Genomic DNA, 15,519 nt, shown 5'->3' on the forward strand with positions numbered 1-15,519 from the left:
CTGGAAGTAATCAAAGCCCAAAGGACTTTGCACTGGGCTGAGCTACAGACAGATAGGAACTTGAAGGTCTGTTTAAGATACTTCTCACCTTAATCTGCTTCCTGAGGGGCCAGGGAGAGGCGCTCTGGTCTTGTGGTCATATCTGAGGGTCACATCTACAGTTAACCAAAGAGTAAAGCCAAGAATGCTTCTACCCTTTTGGCTATGATTGACTTCTGGCCATATGTGTAGAGTCTCGGTCATATGATGAGTTCATGAACAACCTGAACTAGACAGGACCATGTCTTAAACAAAACAGCAGCAAAATGGGGGCTCTTTCATCTCTTAATAGGCTTGCATTTTAAAAAAATATATTTCATGTGTATGGGTGTTTTGTCCTCATAGATATCTATGCATCACTTGTGTGCAGTATCCATGGAGACCAGAAGGGGGCATCAGAACCCCTAGAAGGAAAGTCACAGGCAGGTGTGAGCTGCATTATGGGTGCTGGAAACCAAACCCTGGTCCTCTACAAGGGCAGCCAGTGCCCCTAACCACTGAGCCATCTCTCCAACCCCCACTTCCCCCATTTTGCATCTTCATGCTCTACTGTATATTGTCACCCCTTCGCAACTGCTGAAAGTCACATGGTCTTAGTGACTATCTTCCCTGGAGCTAAGTTACAGACAGTTGTGGGCTTCCTGATGTGGGGGAGCTGGGAACTTAAACTGAGGCTAACCACTGAGCCATCCCTCCAGCCAAATCATGATTTTCTTGACTCTTGTAAGTTTTTTTTCCCCTATCACTGTGAACAAGAAAATAATTGTTCTGGAATTCACACTTTACGTCTCCTTGCTCATGGACAAAGGAGGGAGATGGTGAGAGGTCAAATCTTTTAAGTTCAGACTCCATTTTAGAAAACCAGATGTAAGTTTGAACTCAGGTAAACTAACAGGCTGATACCTAGCATTAGTTTCCAAGTTGTCCCCCAACAGAACCCAAGCCTAGCTCCAGTCTCTTAGGCTAACCCCCAACAAGACCAGCATCTCCAGGTTACACCCTCAACAAGACCAGTGTCTCCAGGCTATTCTCCCAAGAAACCTGCACCCCCAGGTTACAAACTCACCCCCTGCCTAATGATCACCAATGCAGAGGGGAGCAGAAGTTAAGTTTATGATATGACTCCCTACAGCAGCCAGTTATGCTAAAGGCCACAGTAGCGGTCCAATTAGATGCTTGCACACATACTCCTTGCTTGCTGCTTACTATAAAGCCTTGCTCCAACAGATATTTGGGGCTGCCCCACCACCAAAACCATCCTGTGTGATGGTGGTATGTTGGGGAGGGGGACCTGAGCTAGCTGGAATAAAGACCCTATTGTCAGTTGCATCAGATTGGCCCCCTGTATGGTTTTTTTTATTATTATTATCAAACGCTTCCTTGGTACTACAATGGAAGGGCCCAGCTGACACTGTTCATGCTGTGTGTATCCCATCTGGATGAGGCAGATTTAATCAATGTCCAAGGAGGATATTTCTAGGCCTGAATGAGAATCAGAAAGTTGAACCATGGCCCTGTCTATTCAATTCTTTCTTTAGTGAATAGGAGAACTAACCACGAGATGACACAGTATCTAAGCATCAGATACATTGTGATAGAACTTACAAGCACTTGGCTAAATGGATGGACTATAGGCACCCTTGTTTCCCAGATGTTAATTTATATAATCTCAAAAAATTAAGGACATGGGTTACCATCCACCACACTGTCAGATGAAGAAATGGAGGCACCAAGGAATCCTGTAGCTCACCCCAAAGCAACAGTATCAGAAGATTAACCCAAACTGTAGCCATGTAACCATTCTATTGTCTGCACTGAAGCTCTCTTTTCTAATCCTATTTTGTCTTCAGTTTTGAGACCATCTGAAGGATGGAGAGGGCTGACTCCTCGAGTTTCTTGGGAGGAGCTGTCTTGCCTCCAGTTTCCTGAATCCCTTAAATGTCCACCCAGTCTTTCTGGACTCTCAGCCCCCTGAAGCATCTGGAGCAAGACTCACAGGAGAGCCATGCAGGCGTCCAGGAGGAGGCAGGCTGGGAGGCAAGGCAGGGTGATCCCATCCAGCTCCCTCTCTAAGGTGGTGATAGGTTCTAAGAAACCTTCCTCTCTCTAAGAATTTAGACAGTGTGAGTTTTGCATGATGTTCTCCTGGATGATGGGCAAGAAGGAAGGAGTGTGGGAGGGGCACCGCATGAATCTCAAGGGTGGGTGGAGGACAGGCAGCCCTTTGTCAGCCCTTTGTCATACTGGAAGGAATTCAAGGAGGCTGAGCCATGCCTGGAAATGCCATTTCTGTCTCCATTTGCCTCCCTTCTCTCTTTCTTTCTCTCAGTCAGTGAGATAACATGTTCTTCCAAGGAGAGTTTAGAGAGACTTTGGGCAGACTAATGACCTCAGAAGATGGCTGTCAGGTTAGAGCTGTTTCTGGAGAAGGGAAGCGAAAGGTCTTTGTGTGAATGACCAAGATCCCTGGTGTTCTTTTGGGAAAGACACCGCAGTTGTCTGAGAGTCACAGGAGACCATTTTTTGTATCACCACCATGAGCCCTTTAGCCATGGTCCTCTAACCTTGACAATCTCCTTGTCATTGACCCAGGTGTTTGCAGCCCTCCCTCTGGACTACACTGTTTCCCACCCTAGGAGAGATGGCAAATTCCTGCTGAGAGACTTCTTCTCTACTCCTTCCACTTCCATGGGGCTCAGGCCAAAACCTACTACATTTGTAGCCCCATCCTCTGTTTTCTGCCTAGGAGGATTAAGCCACATGGTGAGTTTGCAAATATACCTTGGTTAATCCCAAATCCTCATCTAATAAAATGATTTATTTGCACACCAGGGGAAAACAAAAGCTTCACAAGGAATGTGTTTTCATGGTATTCCAGCCCTCTCCTCACCACCTTCCAAAAGTACACCACCATTGTAAACAAGAAATCATTTGCTTTATATGAGACTAGCCTGTCTGCTGTAAAAACCCATGACCTATTACCCTGTGCAAACACTGTAAAATTCTGTGATAATCAAATTTCCCAAGGGCTCTGCTGGGACAACTATGATGTAATCTGAAGGTGCCAGGTAGGGCATCCAGACATATTTTCTACTCTGGATTTATCCCACAGATTCCTCGGTAGTGAATTGCCCCTGGAGTCACTTTTTGGGCCATGGTGAGTGAGGACAGCATGCTCTCCTGCTGTGTGGACCCCATCACTAGTGTGAGGGACACAGAGGCAAGATGGTAATCTCAGAGGCTGTGTGGGTGTGTCAGGATGGGTTGGAACAGCCAGGAGGGAAGCCTGGAAACTTCAAAGGGAGAGCAGAATTAGTGAAGGGTTACACGTCTGAGGGGAGAGCAACTGTTTCTTAAGGGAAGATAACTCTGAGGAAGCCACTGTGGAGCTAAGGTGATAAGCCAGTAGCTGATCATGAACAACATTTCAGAGGAGAGGTAAGCATCCTGCTGGGCTTTGGAGGGATGGCTGTGCACCTGTGTTCTAGTTTGCTTTCTATGGCTATGATGAAATATGAGCAAGAACCAAAAACCAAAAACCAAAAAAAAAAAAACCCAAAAAAACCAAAAAACAAAACAGAAAAAGAAAAACACCAAAACAAAAACAAAAACAAAAACAAAACAAAACAAAAAACCCCCTCAAAACCAAAAAACTTGGAGAGGAAGGATTTATTTTACCACTCAGGTTACAGGATGTCTGAAGACAAACTCAAGGCAGGAACACAAGGAATGGGGGGGGGGGGGATGGCTGCTGACTGGCTTGCTCCCATGGCTTACTCAGCCAGCTTTTTTATACAACCCAGGCCCACATGCCTAGGGATGGCATCGCCCACAGTGGTCTGGGCCCTCCCATGTCAATCATTAATCAAGGAAATGCTACATGCTACATAGACTGACTACAGGAAATCTGATGGAGACAGATGCCTTGTTTTGTTTGTCCCAAACGGTCTTAACATACTGATGCATTGATTATGCTGTACTTTGAACGAGAACCAGCTTTTTGTTTTGTTTTATTTTGTTTTTTTCGAGACAGGGTTTCTCTGTGTATCTCTGGCTGTCCTGGACCTTACTCTGTAGACCAGGCTGGCCTCGAACTCAGAAATCCACCAGCCTCTGCCCACTGAATGCTGAGATTAATGGCATGCACCACCACCTGGCCCAGAGTTTTTGAAGGTCTTTACTTCAACGCATCCTCTAAAGACAAACAAGCTGTTTTCCCTATGACTGTGCTCCTCTCATCTGAGGTCAGCTTCATCTCCATGTGATGCATTTCAGTTGTTGGCTGTCCTGGAACAAGCTGGCCTCAAACTCACAGAGATCTGCCAAATTAAAGGTTGGTACCAACACACCCAGTCCTTCACTGAAAAAAGAAAAACATTTTTTTTAAATGAAAAAGGGGTGGGAAAACCATTTTGTTTTACAAGCATACTGATGACATAGACTAGCAAAATACTTTAAATGTAAGAAAGGACAGAGGATTATTTTAAGGGAAAAATGTAGACTAGCACAATGTATTTGCAATGCCTTCAAATTCTAAACATGCCTGTAGCATCTAAGAATCAAAAGAAAGAGTACACGATTTATATGGTAAGGCCATCTTTCTTTTGAAAATAATGTCTCTAATTATTTGAGATTTTCATATGATTATTTTGGTCATACTCACTCCCCTCCTGTAACTTCTCCCAGGTCTACCCCATGCCCCCCCCTTCTCACGCAACATCTCTCTCTTTCCTAGACCCAACTGCTCTTGAGTGGGGCCTGCCCTGCAGTATATATAAACCAGGGATCACACTGTTAAAGGACACTGATTCTCCTCCCAGCAGCTATCAACTGCCAATCCTCAGCTAGGGGTGGGACTTTGTGCCCATCCTCCTCCATGATGTTTACTATCCCCCCCTTTTTTCTTTTTACTGAATATTTATTTAACAGGAAGAGACCAATCTGTTGGGTAGTGAAGGAGTGTTCTACTTGGGGAAGAGGTCTGAGGTCTCCAATAGTCTCGGAGCTGGTCTCAAGGCTATCTCAGCACTAGCCGTTATCTCTCCCTTACTAGGTGATTGACCACAGAGTATAGATTGAGGCCGACCTTTAGACCATGGTTGATTGGTTGTATAATGTGCTTATCTTCTGCTCTCTTAGCCTGCTTGGTTAAATCTACATCCACACTTACCTCCCATCAGCCCCCTGGGCATCCTCTGATGTTCTCTTTTATGACTAGCTCAGGATTTCTGTTTCTGCTTTGGACTCCCACGCTGTGTTCTCTCAGGAGCTCAAAGTCCATTCTGAGTCACTTTTGCTCCCTAGGCTGATCTGTTCCACGTTACTTAGGACCGAGTTCATGTTCGTAGGTATTTGTTTCCTTTATCGTAAGAGCGGGTAGCAGCTGCTCCTCTGCGAAGACGGGTTGTGTGTGCTAGAGACTGTTTGCTGCTGCCGGAACTTTGTCCTTCTTAACTGGCCTGGTATGGTGCCAAATGTGACTAGAGGAATTATAAATTTTAGGTAAAACTGGATACAGCCAAATTTTGTAATGTTTCTTCCATCCAAGAAATGAGGGACTGAGCCCAGGAGATCTTATATGGGATTTAAAGGTGAACACGTGTGTGCTGTTAAAATCAGCATGTCTGTGAAATGGGGTTACAGCATCCTTCCTGCGTCCTTCCTGAGTTCTTCCTGCATCCTGGCACTGCTGGTTATGTGGATGCCAGTTTCATGGGTTCACTGACAGACCCCACCTATAAGGATATGAAGGATGGATCTGACTGCAAGAGAGAGGAATGGGTTGCAGATAAAAAACAAAAGTCAGTAAGACTCCTGTGGACTTCCTTGGCTGCTTTTATTGTTCACATAAACTCCAGTGGGAATCAGAAAAGCAAATTTAGAGAAGAATTACAAGAATGTGGTAGTTTGAATGAGAATGGCCCGGATAGGCTCTTGTGATTGAGTGCTTAGACCCAGCAGGTGGACCATGGTGAAGGAGGTGTGGCCTTGTGGGAGCTGGTGAGTCACTGAGGTTCGAAGTCCGCATGGTTCCAAGTTAGGCTCTCCACCTTATTCTTGTGGGTCAGATATAAGCTCTCAGCTACTGCTCCAGTGCCATGCCTGCCTGCCTGCTGCCAGATTCCCTCCAGCAATGATGGTTATGGACTCTAGCCCTCTGGAACCATAGGTCCCAGATCAAATGCTTTCTTTTATAAAGTTGCCTTGGCCATGGTGTTTCATCACGGCAGTCGGACAGTAATTAAGACAGAGAGTTTGTTTGATGAAGTTACTGTAGAAAACCCTGTTTTAGGCATGGAAATATTATGTTCTTTGGGGCACCAGTACATGGCATAGAGAGGTATGAAATACTTTATGAGGGACTTAAGCATCAGTAGGTTTTCTTGTCTCCTTCCTGTGGTCCTTACATGAACCAGCTGCCAACATGCTCAGAGAGAGACAACACGAGAGGCTTCGGTCTAATTCTTTTTAAAAATTATTTTTATTTCATATATATGGATGTTTTGCCTACATGTATGTCTGTGTACCAGGTGTGTGCCTGGTGCCCTCAGAGGCTAGAAAAGGGCACCAGATCTCCTAAAACTGGAGTTATAGATGGTCGTGACCTGCCGCATGGGTGCTGGGAATGGAACTGAGGTCCCCTGCAAGTGCTTTTAACCCCTTAGTTATTTCTATGACCCCTGGCCTGATTTGTAGTGTGTCAGGTGTTCTGCAACCATGAATCACAGTTAGTCCTTTCTCTTGAGGAAAGAGGAAAGAAACCTCCTCGTCCCGTTTTCTTTGTCCCTCTGGTGCTATTGGATTGGGCATTTCTAGAAAAACCTGTCCAGGTCTCAGATGAGTGACATTTCTCTCCAGGTCTAAGTTCTTACATCCTCATGGTGGATCCAGAAGGTAATGAGATTGAGCTTTGGTGCACAGGCAAGGGATGGTCCCTAGGCTGAAGGACAGCAGAAAGAGGCAAAGGGAGAGAAGATGCCATCACTGTGAGGGTGGGACCAAGACTATGTGGGTTGGTTCAGGTCGAAGTGTCCCCAACTGAGTGACAGCTCCATCAGGAACAGACCAGGTCCATGAAGAACCTTTGGACAGCAGCAGGTGAAACCACTCCTATGTCAGTGCAGTGGTGCTCACTAAGGAGAAAGATGAGAGGAAGGGTGGGGTGTTCAGGAAGTGGGATGAGTTGGGCTTGCAGGGTGCCATTTTATCCAAGCCCCTCGTCAGAGGGAAGCCCTCGCCTGTGGCTTTCGTTGTTCTTGTCATTTTCCCGATTGCCATTGTGTTTTTGTCCTGGAAGGTAAAGCAGAAGAAGAGGGGGTTACAGACTGTCAAGGATGAGAGAGAGGAAGGAGTCACCGATAACTGGAGTCAGACAGCAGTGTTCATGGGCTTCCGGCTGGGAGTAGGACTGAGATGGAATACAGCAAGCCTCGGAGCCCAGGACTCCTAGAAAAAAATTACACAGAAAGTCACTGGGTATAAAAAACAACCACGCAGTTTTCAGTGAAGATAAGCTGGTGGGTCTAGGAATACCCAGAAGAGGCAAGCCACATCTGTGAATATTAAATAACATAAACACTAGATTTCTGCTCTGAGAAGTGCTTTTTAAATTAGGAAATTAGGCTTTACTACTATATAAACAGTCAAGAAAGAGCTTGGGGAGGAGGTTATCTCTCTGCCCTCGTGGTGGAAGGGGTGTCCCTACTTATGCCATGTCTTACTGTCTGACAGGCCTGTCTTCCTCTTCAGGGCAAAGGAAAACATTGTATCAGCAAGCCATCCACTCCCACCCTCACCTCAAACACTCTGCATTAGTCTCTTATTCACGTATTGGTGAGAGGGATTGTCCATCCAAGACAGCTAAATAAGACACCATCAGTGGACACAGTATTAGTCACCTGTGCCCACAGTCTGGAGTGAGAGGGCATGGCCTAAGGCCTGGGCCATGCAGGAACACAGGGTAGAACTTGGGAGCTGAGGGACCAACCCTGAGAGATTCAGGGGCAGCTCTGTGGTAACTGGAAGACGTGGTGCCCCTGGTTTACTAAGGAAGCATGTGACTGAGTAATTTGTATGACGGTAGAGAGATGAAACCCCGGAGATTGGGGACCAGAAAGAGTTTAGTTCACTTGACTGAAACATTAGAGGACTGGAATGTTCCTGCTTGGCAGTGGGGTGGGATAACGGTTGAGAGAATGAGGTCATGGCTGGGTAGATAGTACAGGAAGCCTGAGGCTGCACAACTCTCCTGAGACTGGAGTCACAGACAGTTGTGAGCTGCAATGTGGGTGCTAGGAATCGAACCTGGGTCCTCTGCAAGTGCAACCGGTGCTCTTAACCCTGGAGCCACCTCTCCAGCTCCAAGAGGTTAGCACACTTGGAGCAGGTTCCACTGTGGCATTTTCTTACATAGGTGTCACCGTACTTTCTTGTCGCTTGTTATTCTTTCCCGTTTCCCTTTTTAGTCTCCTCTTCCTGTTGGGAGTCGACTCCTAGCTGAAAGTGGCTACCATCTTTACAGCCATCTCAAGCCAGCCACAAACCCTGACAAGAGACTTGTTTTCAACAACCCGCAACAGATGAGCACACTCTGATAAACACCTTGTTATACTGTTTAGTGCCCCCAGCTGCAAGGTGCATGTGGTATCCATGGCTACAAGGCACGTGACATAGTACCTTCAGTTGTGCTTGTCCACGATGGTAAGTCACATGGTAAAGGGTATAAATACCCAGGATTTCCCTTCAATAAAAGAGACTGGACCAGACTCTGTCTTGTATTCATCTTTTGCATCTCTGGCTCCTTCATCCCCACTCTCTCTCTCTTGCTAGACCCTGACCTGCCCGGAGCAGCAGAATGGGCCGTTACAAAGTGGCAGAACTGGCTGTTACAAAGGAACAGGCCTTTACAAAGGAACGGGCCGTTACATCTTCCAACTTGTTTTTTAAAAATGTATTTATTTTTATTATTTTATGTGTAGGAATGTTTTGCGTGCATAGATGTCTGTCTGTGAACCACAATATGTTTGCTGCTTGCTAAGGCCAGAAGAAGCTGCCAACCCCCTGATACTGCAGTTATAGATGGTTGTGAGCCGCCAGGGATGCGCTGGAAACTGAACTTGGATCCCCTGCAAGAGCAGCAAGTACTCAAGTCCCGAGCCATCTCTCCTGCTCTCTCCTAACTGCTTTCTGGTTCTTCTGATTTTCCTATGCTGAGGTGTTACGACATCTTATACTTCCCCCACCAGGCTGGATGAGGCTGAGGGAAATGACCAGAGTTATGCAAATCCAGATCCTCATATTTCAAACACTGGGATGTCTCTCTGGCTCCCACCTTACTGTCTTCTAACCCCATTGCTGTTACATCTGTAAACTCTAAGATCACTCAGCACTGAGCTTTGATGACATGAGTGTAAACCAGGCCTCATCAGTTGCTGAAGAACGACTGAGTGCCTATCTGTCCTGTTCACTCACTCACCTTTCGTCCGCCGCCATTTCACCTTGATCAGGTCGATAGCCATGGCGAGTGGCAGCACCACAACAGGCAGGGTCATCCATAACAAAGCTATCTTGGAGTCTGAAATGCCAACACCAGTAGGTCATGAGATGAGGAAAATATCTAGATGACTTTTCTCACAGGCTGAGGGCTGGGTCTCTTCAGGAACCTGTTGGCTCAGTCTTCTGAAAGTCAGGTGCCAAGGTCAGCAGGCAAACTTAGGTCTGCTGGTGCCCCGCCGCATTTCCTTCCAATTACATCACTCCACCACAGAATCACTGGAGTAACTATCATGGTAAAACATAAAGTCTCCCAGGCTATAACTGCTGTGGCTTTGAGGTAAATTAATTTTTTGTACAGAATAAAATCCACATCAAGGGAAAAGAAAAGTGTCAGAATTGCTTTGACAGCAAGGAGGGGTTTGTAGACAGAGTAAAGTAGAATACACACGCACACACACACACACACACACACACACACACGGGAAGGAGGAAAGGGAGAGAGGGAGGGAGGGAGGGCAGGAGGGAGGGAGGGAGAGAGAGAGAGAGAGAGAGAGAGAGAGAGAGAGAGAGAGAGAATAAACTCAAAGGAATGCTATCCTTAGGTTACTTGAAGACAAACTTTGCAAGAGACAAATATTTATTTTTAAAAGATTGGTTTAAAAAATACCCCACCGTGGAGAAGAAACTAAAATGGGAAGAGGAAAAGAAGAAAAGAGGAAGAAGAGAAAGGAGGAGGAAATTTGGAGGAGGAAGAAGAGGAGGAAGAGGAGGAGGAAAAGCAGGAGAAGGAGGGGGAGGGGAAGGAGAAGGGGGAAGGGGAGAGGGAGCAGAAGGAACAGCAGCAACAGGCTGAGTGTGGGGTGCACACCTGTAATTCCAGCGCCTGTGATACAGAGGCAGAAGAATGAGAAGTCTGAGGCGAGCCTGAGCATATAAAACCTTTCAAAGAAAAAACATAGAGCCAAGCCTTTTGACAACTGGTTCCCAAGCCAGAGGAAGGTACTCAGTCACCAACCTGAGAGAGGAAAACGGGTCGTTTTCTCCTCGCCCAGAGGGAGGCTGATGGAGCAGGTCACATTTACCACGGAGCCATTTGTGACCAGCAGGAGTGACTCCACCTGGAACAGCTCCTGGGTTCCTTGCCGAAAGGCATCGGAAAATGATGGCATTGTCCTTCCGTCTCTGTCCCTCCACTGCACATGGGGCCGTGGGAACCACCCATCAGATGTACACCTCAGCTGCATGCCTCCATCCTTCAGGACTTCCCGGGTGATTCGCGGCGAGGAACCCACAGCTGGGGACAGAGACCAAGGAAACAGATGTGTGTGGTTAGCAACTTTCCTGAGGGAGAGAGAGGTGAGGGCAGCTTGGGGAGGACAGAGCTCTGGGCCAATGGCCTCCCTTGGGAGCTGGGACTGGCTACAAGGTTTCTTACTCTGTTTTTATATTTTTTGTTGTAAAGTCTTCTGGGATAGATTAGGAGTTAAAAATGTTCATTTTCAAATCTATTTTTTTTGTAACCAACTCCTTTTCCCTCCTGACCTTGACAACAAAGTAACTTTGATCAGATAAGAGACACAGGGATGGCATGGAAGATGCGGGTAAGAGAGGCTTCTCAAAGCAGAGGAAGATAGCCCTGAAACAGATGGTCCTCTAGATAGCATGTCATGCTTCTGTCTGCTAATTTAGACTGGGACTGGGCAAGAGAAATATGAAGGCTATCCAAGACTTAGGCTGATGTCCTCAACAACATTTGCCGACGTTGGAGAGCTGTTTTTATGGATGATTTTCATCGGCTGCTCTCCAAGACATCAAGACACCAAGACGCCAGTCGTTACAGATTCTGTGCATGTGGTAGGTCTAGCTGAATCTTCAAATTACTATACTTCCTGGAAATCAAGTATTACCCAGAATCTTAGTAGCACTGTGAAATAACAAGTTTCCTGTAAAATCATGGGGAATAGTCTCAAATTGTCATTTTATGGAGTGCTTGAGAGTCCCACCTTCCTGATTGTTCTGCACTTAAAATTTTAAACCACAGGAAACACATGCCTAGTACTGCCAGTCTGGCAGAGAATTCACAGTGATGAAGCCCCAAGGGAGACCTTACAACTGTTATTTTGTTAAACGGACATAGTATCAAGCTGCCTTCCAAATTCTTTATCTTTGTACCCATAGATTAGCACAGCCCTCAAACCTCATTAGAGAAGTCTCTCTTGCAGAAACTCACAGCTGGTCAGAGTGCAGAGATTGAATGGAGGGTTCAGCCACAAATAAGATGTCTTATATGGTTGTCCCCCTCCCCCCATGGCTAAGCAACCACCGTGGAAGAAGGAAGTGGAACTATGGAAGAGTCAGAGGTTGGGGCATGGGCACTGTACTGAAACCGTGTCTGAATAGGACAGGACCACTGCACCACAGCAGCTGTGGTTTTCTACACAAGAGCTGCACTAGATCAAGCTGGTCAACGTTCCAGCTTGGAAGTGGGAGGGGATCACGAACCCACTCCTACCTAAGGAGCTATGGACAGTTGATGGATTCAGGGAACAGGAGAGTCAGTTCTCTTTATGGATGCGGTTCCTGGCAGGTTGACTTTGCTCCAGTGGACCGTTCTACACATGAGAGTATGTGGACAGCAGAAATAGGAGTTCATGTGCTATTAATTTTTTAAAAAAAAAGACAGGAAGTTGGGTGGCGAATATTATCAAAATAGATGGTTTGAAATTCTCAGCAAAGTAGTAAAAAAAGCATTTATTTAAAACCTCAAATCCGTGTCCCTGAGGTTGTGCTCTTGAAGTGTTTACCGTGGCTGCTGTATCAAAAGTTCAATATCAACTTGAAAATGAATGAGCACAGAGAATATTTTGGGTGTCAGCGAAATCTCCCAGGAACGAGCGTTCCACAGTGTTAGGAAGCTTGGGAAGCCAAAAAATCCACTTGGTATCCTTACCCATCACCTGCACATCCACACGGGCCTCCTGGTAGACACCATCTTTTCCAAAAAGGCACCGGTACTGCCCCTCATCCGAAGTTCTGGCGTTGTGGATCCGCAGGGTTAGTTTTCCCTCGTGGATGGCATCAGTCACCAGCGATGTCCTCCCTCTGTATTCCACCATCTGCTCTCCAGCCACGTGGGTCCCATTCGCATACACGTGGACTGCTGGGTAATAGCGGGATCGTAGCCACCTCACCTCCAAGCTCTGAGCATCCGCTTGAGGTGAGAGGTGACAAGTTAAATCTATGTCCTCTCCGACTCGAACAGGGATGGGCTGGGAAGGTCCGATTACGATAGAGGAAGCTGTTAAATACACCAGACACAGGACGAGGGATGAATCAACACAGAGAAAGTCACTCTACCAACATGGACATCCTATGAGTTTGGAACCCGCGAGCATCCCAGGGGAGATATGAGGCTCAGGGTCCCTCCTTGGGGGAAGGTGGGACTATTGGTCTCTTTTTGCCGGCTTAAAGAAGAGCCTTGCCAGTCTGAAGGAAACATTAATTAAAGGCCAGGATACACACCAATAAGGAAATTATTTTACTGCTAAAAGAATAAGATGAGTGTGCCATCACTTCAAAACTGGCTGACTTTACACATCAGTTTGTGCTACCCTCTGATCATGGGCTAAAAATGAGTGCCAGGTGGGTGCATAGCAACAGAAATTGAAAAAGCCTTCCCCAGCCAATGCCTGAAGGTGGTTTTGGAGGATGTGCCTTGGCGTTTCCTCCCTCTCTCATGGGGATCATGAGGTGTCCCGGGTGCTCTCTGTGCTCTGGCCTTAGGCATTGGTGTGCATGAAGGTCCCACTCACCCAGCTCTGTCTGGAGTTTCTCTGGAGAAAGAAAAAGAAAAATATTTTAAGGGATTTGGTCTAAAAGAAAGGAAAGAAACTTCCCAGAAATAAAAGAAAGCTTCACATTTTACTCAAGAACTCAATTTACTTAAAAAGTATGAGAAGCAGAAAATTAACTTGTCCCATGGACCACCTGGTGATATAGATCTTACTTTTTTCACAACAAAAAGCTGTCAGTTCTATCATCATCAGTTCAGTTTGTTTCTGCTGATGTTAAGCACTAGTAAAATATATGTGTTATTTTTATTAATGAATGTCAAATATGGACTATAGGGCCATAAACAAGTGTTACTTAGAATTCCAAACTGGGGCTGTCTGTCACTGAATTAACGTTAACACAACATTTACTTTTAACTCTTTAATGCATCCTATGCTTACATCAGCAACACATCCAAAGACACAGTATCCTAAAAGCCTCAGTTCAATTTAAGATGTTTAAAGACAACATTTGTCACATAAATAACAATGTTTATCTGGGCACATTGGTTCACGCCTATGGTAACATAGTAACAACCCTTGGGGGCTCAGCCTGGAGGACTGCAGTGAGTTTGAAACCAATCTGGAGTATACACTGAGCCTGTCTCAAAAGAAAATCTATTTCAGATAGATAGACAGAGAGATAGAGGGTAGATAATTGGATGTATGGATAGACAGATGACAGACAAGCAGATAATAGATATTTAGAAAGACAGGTGATTGATATATGGTATGTTATAGGAAGATGACTGATCAATGACAGATGATTAGATAGATGGTGTTGATTGGTAAATAGATGTGTGATAGCCAGATGGTGGATTAGACACATGGAGAGGGATAGTTAAATGATGGATAATTGATTAATGGTTGATAGATGGATAACCAACAGATAGATGATTGATAGATCACATATGTAGGTGGCAGATAATACTAGACAGTAAAGAGCGCTTTATCATTGAGCATGAGGATTTTCTGGGCTCTTAGAACCATTAAGTGCTACTCTCCTTCTCTGCTCTAACTTCTAACAACATAGGAACTATATCTGTCACTACTATATTGTGTGTTTTGATTACTGCTTTTGTTACTGCTTATTGACAAGACTATAAGTAGCTGTCAAAGAAACCCTCCCATTCCGACTAAGCACAAGATTGGTTCCTGGAAGCAACTGGAACACTACAGGAAAGTGTTTCAGTTAAAGGAGTATTTTTATTATATTTCTTTGCTAGTTGGTTTTGTGTGTCAGCTTGACACAAGCTGCAGTTATCACAGAGAAAGGAGCCTCCCTTGAGGAAGTGCCTGCGTGAGATCCAGCTGCAAGGCATTTTCTCAGTCAGTGATCAAGGTGGGAGGGGCCCATTGTGCGTGGTGCCATCCCTGGGCTGGTAGTCTTGGGTTCTATAAGAAAGCAAGCTGAGCAAGCCAGGGGAAGCAAGCCAGTAAGTAACATCCCTCCATGCCTCTGCATCAGCTCCTGCCTCCAAGTTCCTGCCTTGTGTGAGTTCCTGATCTGACTTCCTTTGGTGATGAACAGCAATGTGGGAAGTGTAAGTTGAATAAACCCTTTCCTCCCCAACTTGCTTCTTGGTCATGATGTTTGTGCAGGAATAGAAACTCTGACTAAGACAATTTCCAATGTGTTGAACATCGGTGTGGTGAAATCAACACAAGTGGAGTTAAATGTAAAAGTTGAAAATTACTGAAATACCATGAATGTTTATGAATTTTAACATATTATGTAAATATGATTAAAGAAAAATAAGAGTTGCTGCTGAGCAGCCCCCGGAACCCGAGGTCCATGGCGGCCGGGCCAGCGTACTGACCTGGCAGAGCAATGGTGGCCTCCTGGGGCTCTCTGAGGTCACGGTTGTAGATGAAGCAGGAAATCGTGTCTTCACTGTCATTCCTGACCACCAGGGTGTCTTCCACATAGAACAGCCCATCTTCACCCAATACATGATTCTCAGAGAAACTCATCAACTTTTCTCCCCAGATGTCCTCCCAATAGACCTCAGGCTCAGGGAACCAGCCTCGGGATGTGCACACGAGCTGGACCTCTCCTTCTCTGGGTCTCTCCACATGGATGTTTGGGGAAGACCCTAGAGCTGAAGAGAGAGAGAGAGAGAGAGAGAGAGAGAGAGAGAGAGAGAGAGAGAGA

The 15,519-nt window shown here is 45.8% G+C and overlaps 1 protein-coding gene across 1 annotated transcript in view; it reads right to left on the reverse strand.

Annotated features, from left to right (window-relative positions):
- Positions 1-6,499: 6,499 nt before the first annotated feature.
- Positions 6,500-15,519, reverse strand: part of Btnl2 (butyrophilin like 2) — a 14,947-nt gene continuing 5,927 nt past the window's right edge. Inside the window, exons 4-9 of the mRNA XM_028786477.1 lie at positions 15,185-15,466; positions 13,347-13,367; positions 12,485-12,832; positions 10,550-10,828; positions 9,515-9,613; positions 6,500-7,329 (exon numbers count right to left, since the gene is read on the reverse strand). Of these exons, the coding sequence (XP_028642310.1) occupies positions 7,244-7,329; positions 9,515-9,613; positions 10,550-10,828; positions 12,485-12,832; positions 13,347-13,367; positions 15,185-15,466 (1,115 nt within the window). The 3' untranslated portion in view covers positions 6,500-7,243. The remainder of the gene's footprint in view (positions 7,330-9,514; positions 9,614-10,549; positions 10,829-12,484; positions 12,833-13,346; positions 13,368-15,184; positions 15,467-15,519) is intronic.

The sequence above is a fragment of the Grammomys surdaster genome, unplaced genomic scaffold (assembly GCF_004785775.1).
Source record: "Grammomys surdaster isolate TR1022 unplaced genomic scaffold, NIH_TR_1.0 125504, whole genome shotgun sequence".
In the NCBI taxonomy this organism is placed as follows: Eukaryota; Metazoa; Chordata; class Mammalia; order Rodentia; family Muridae; genus Grammomys; species Grammomys surdaster.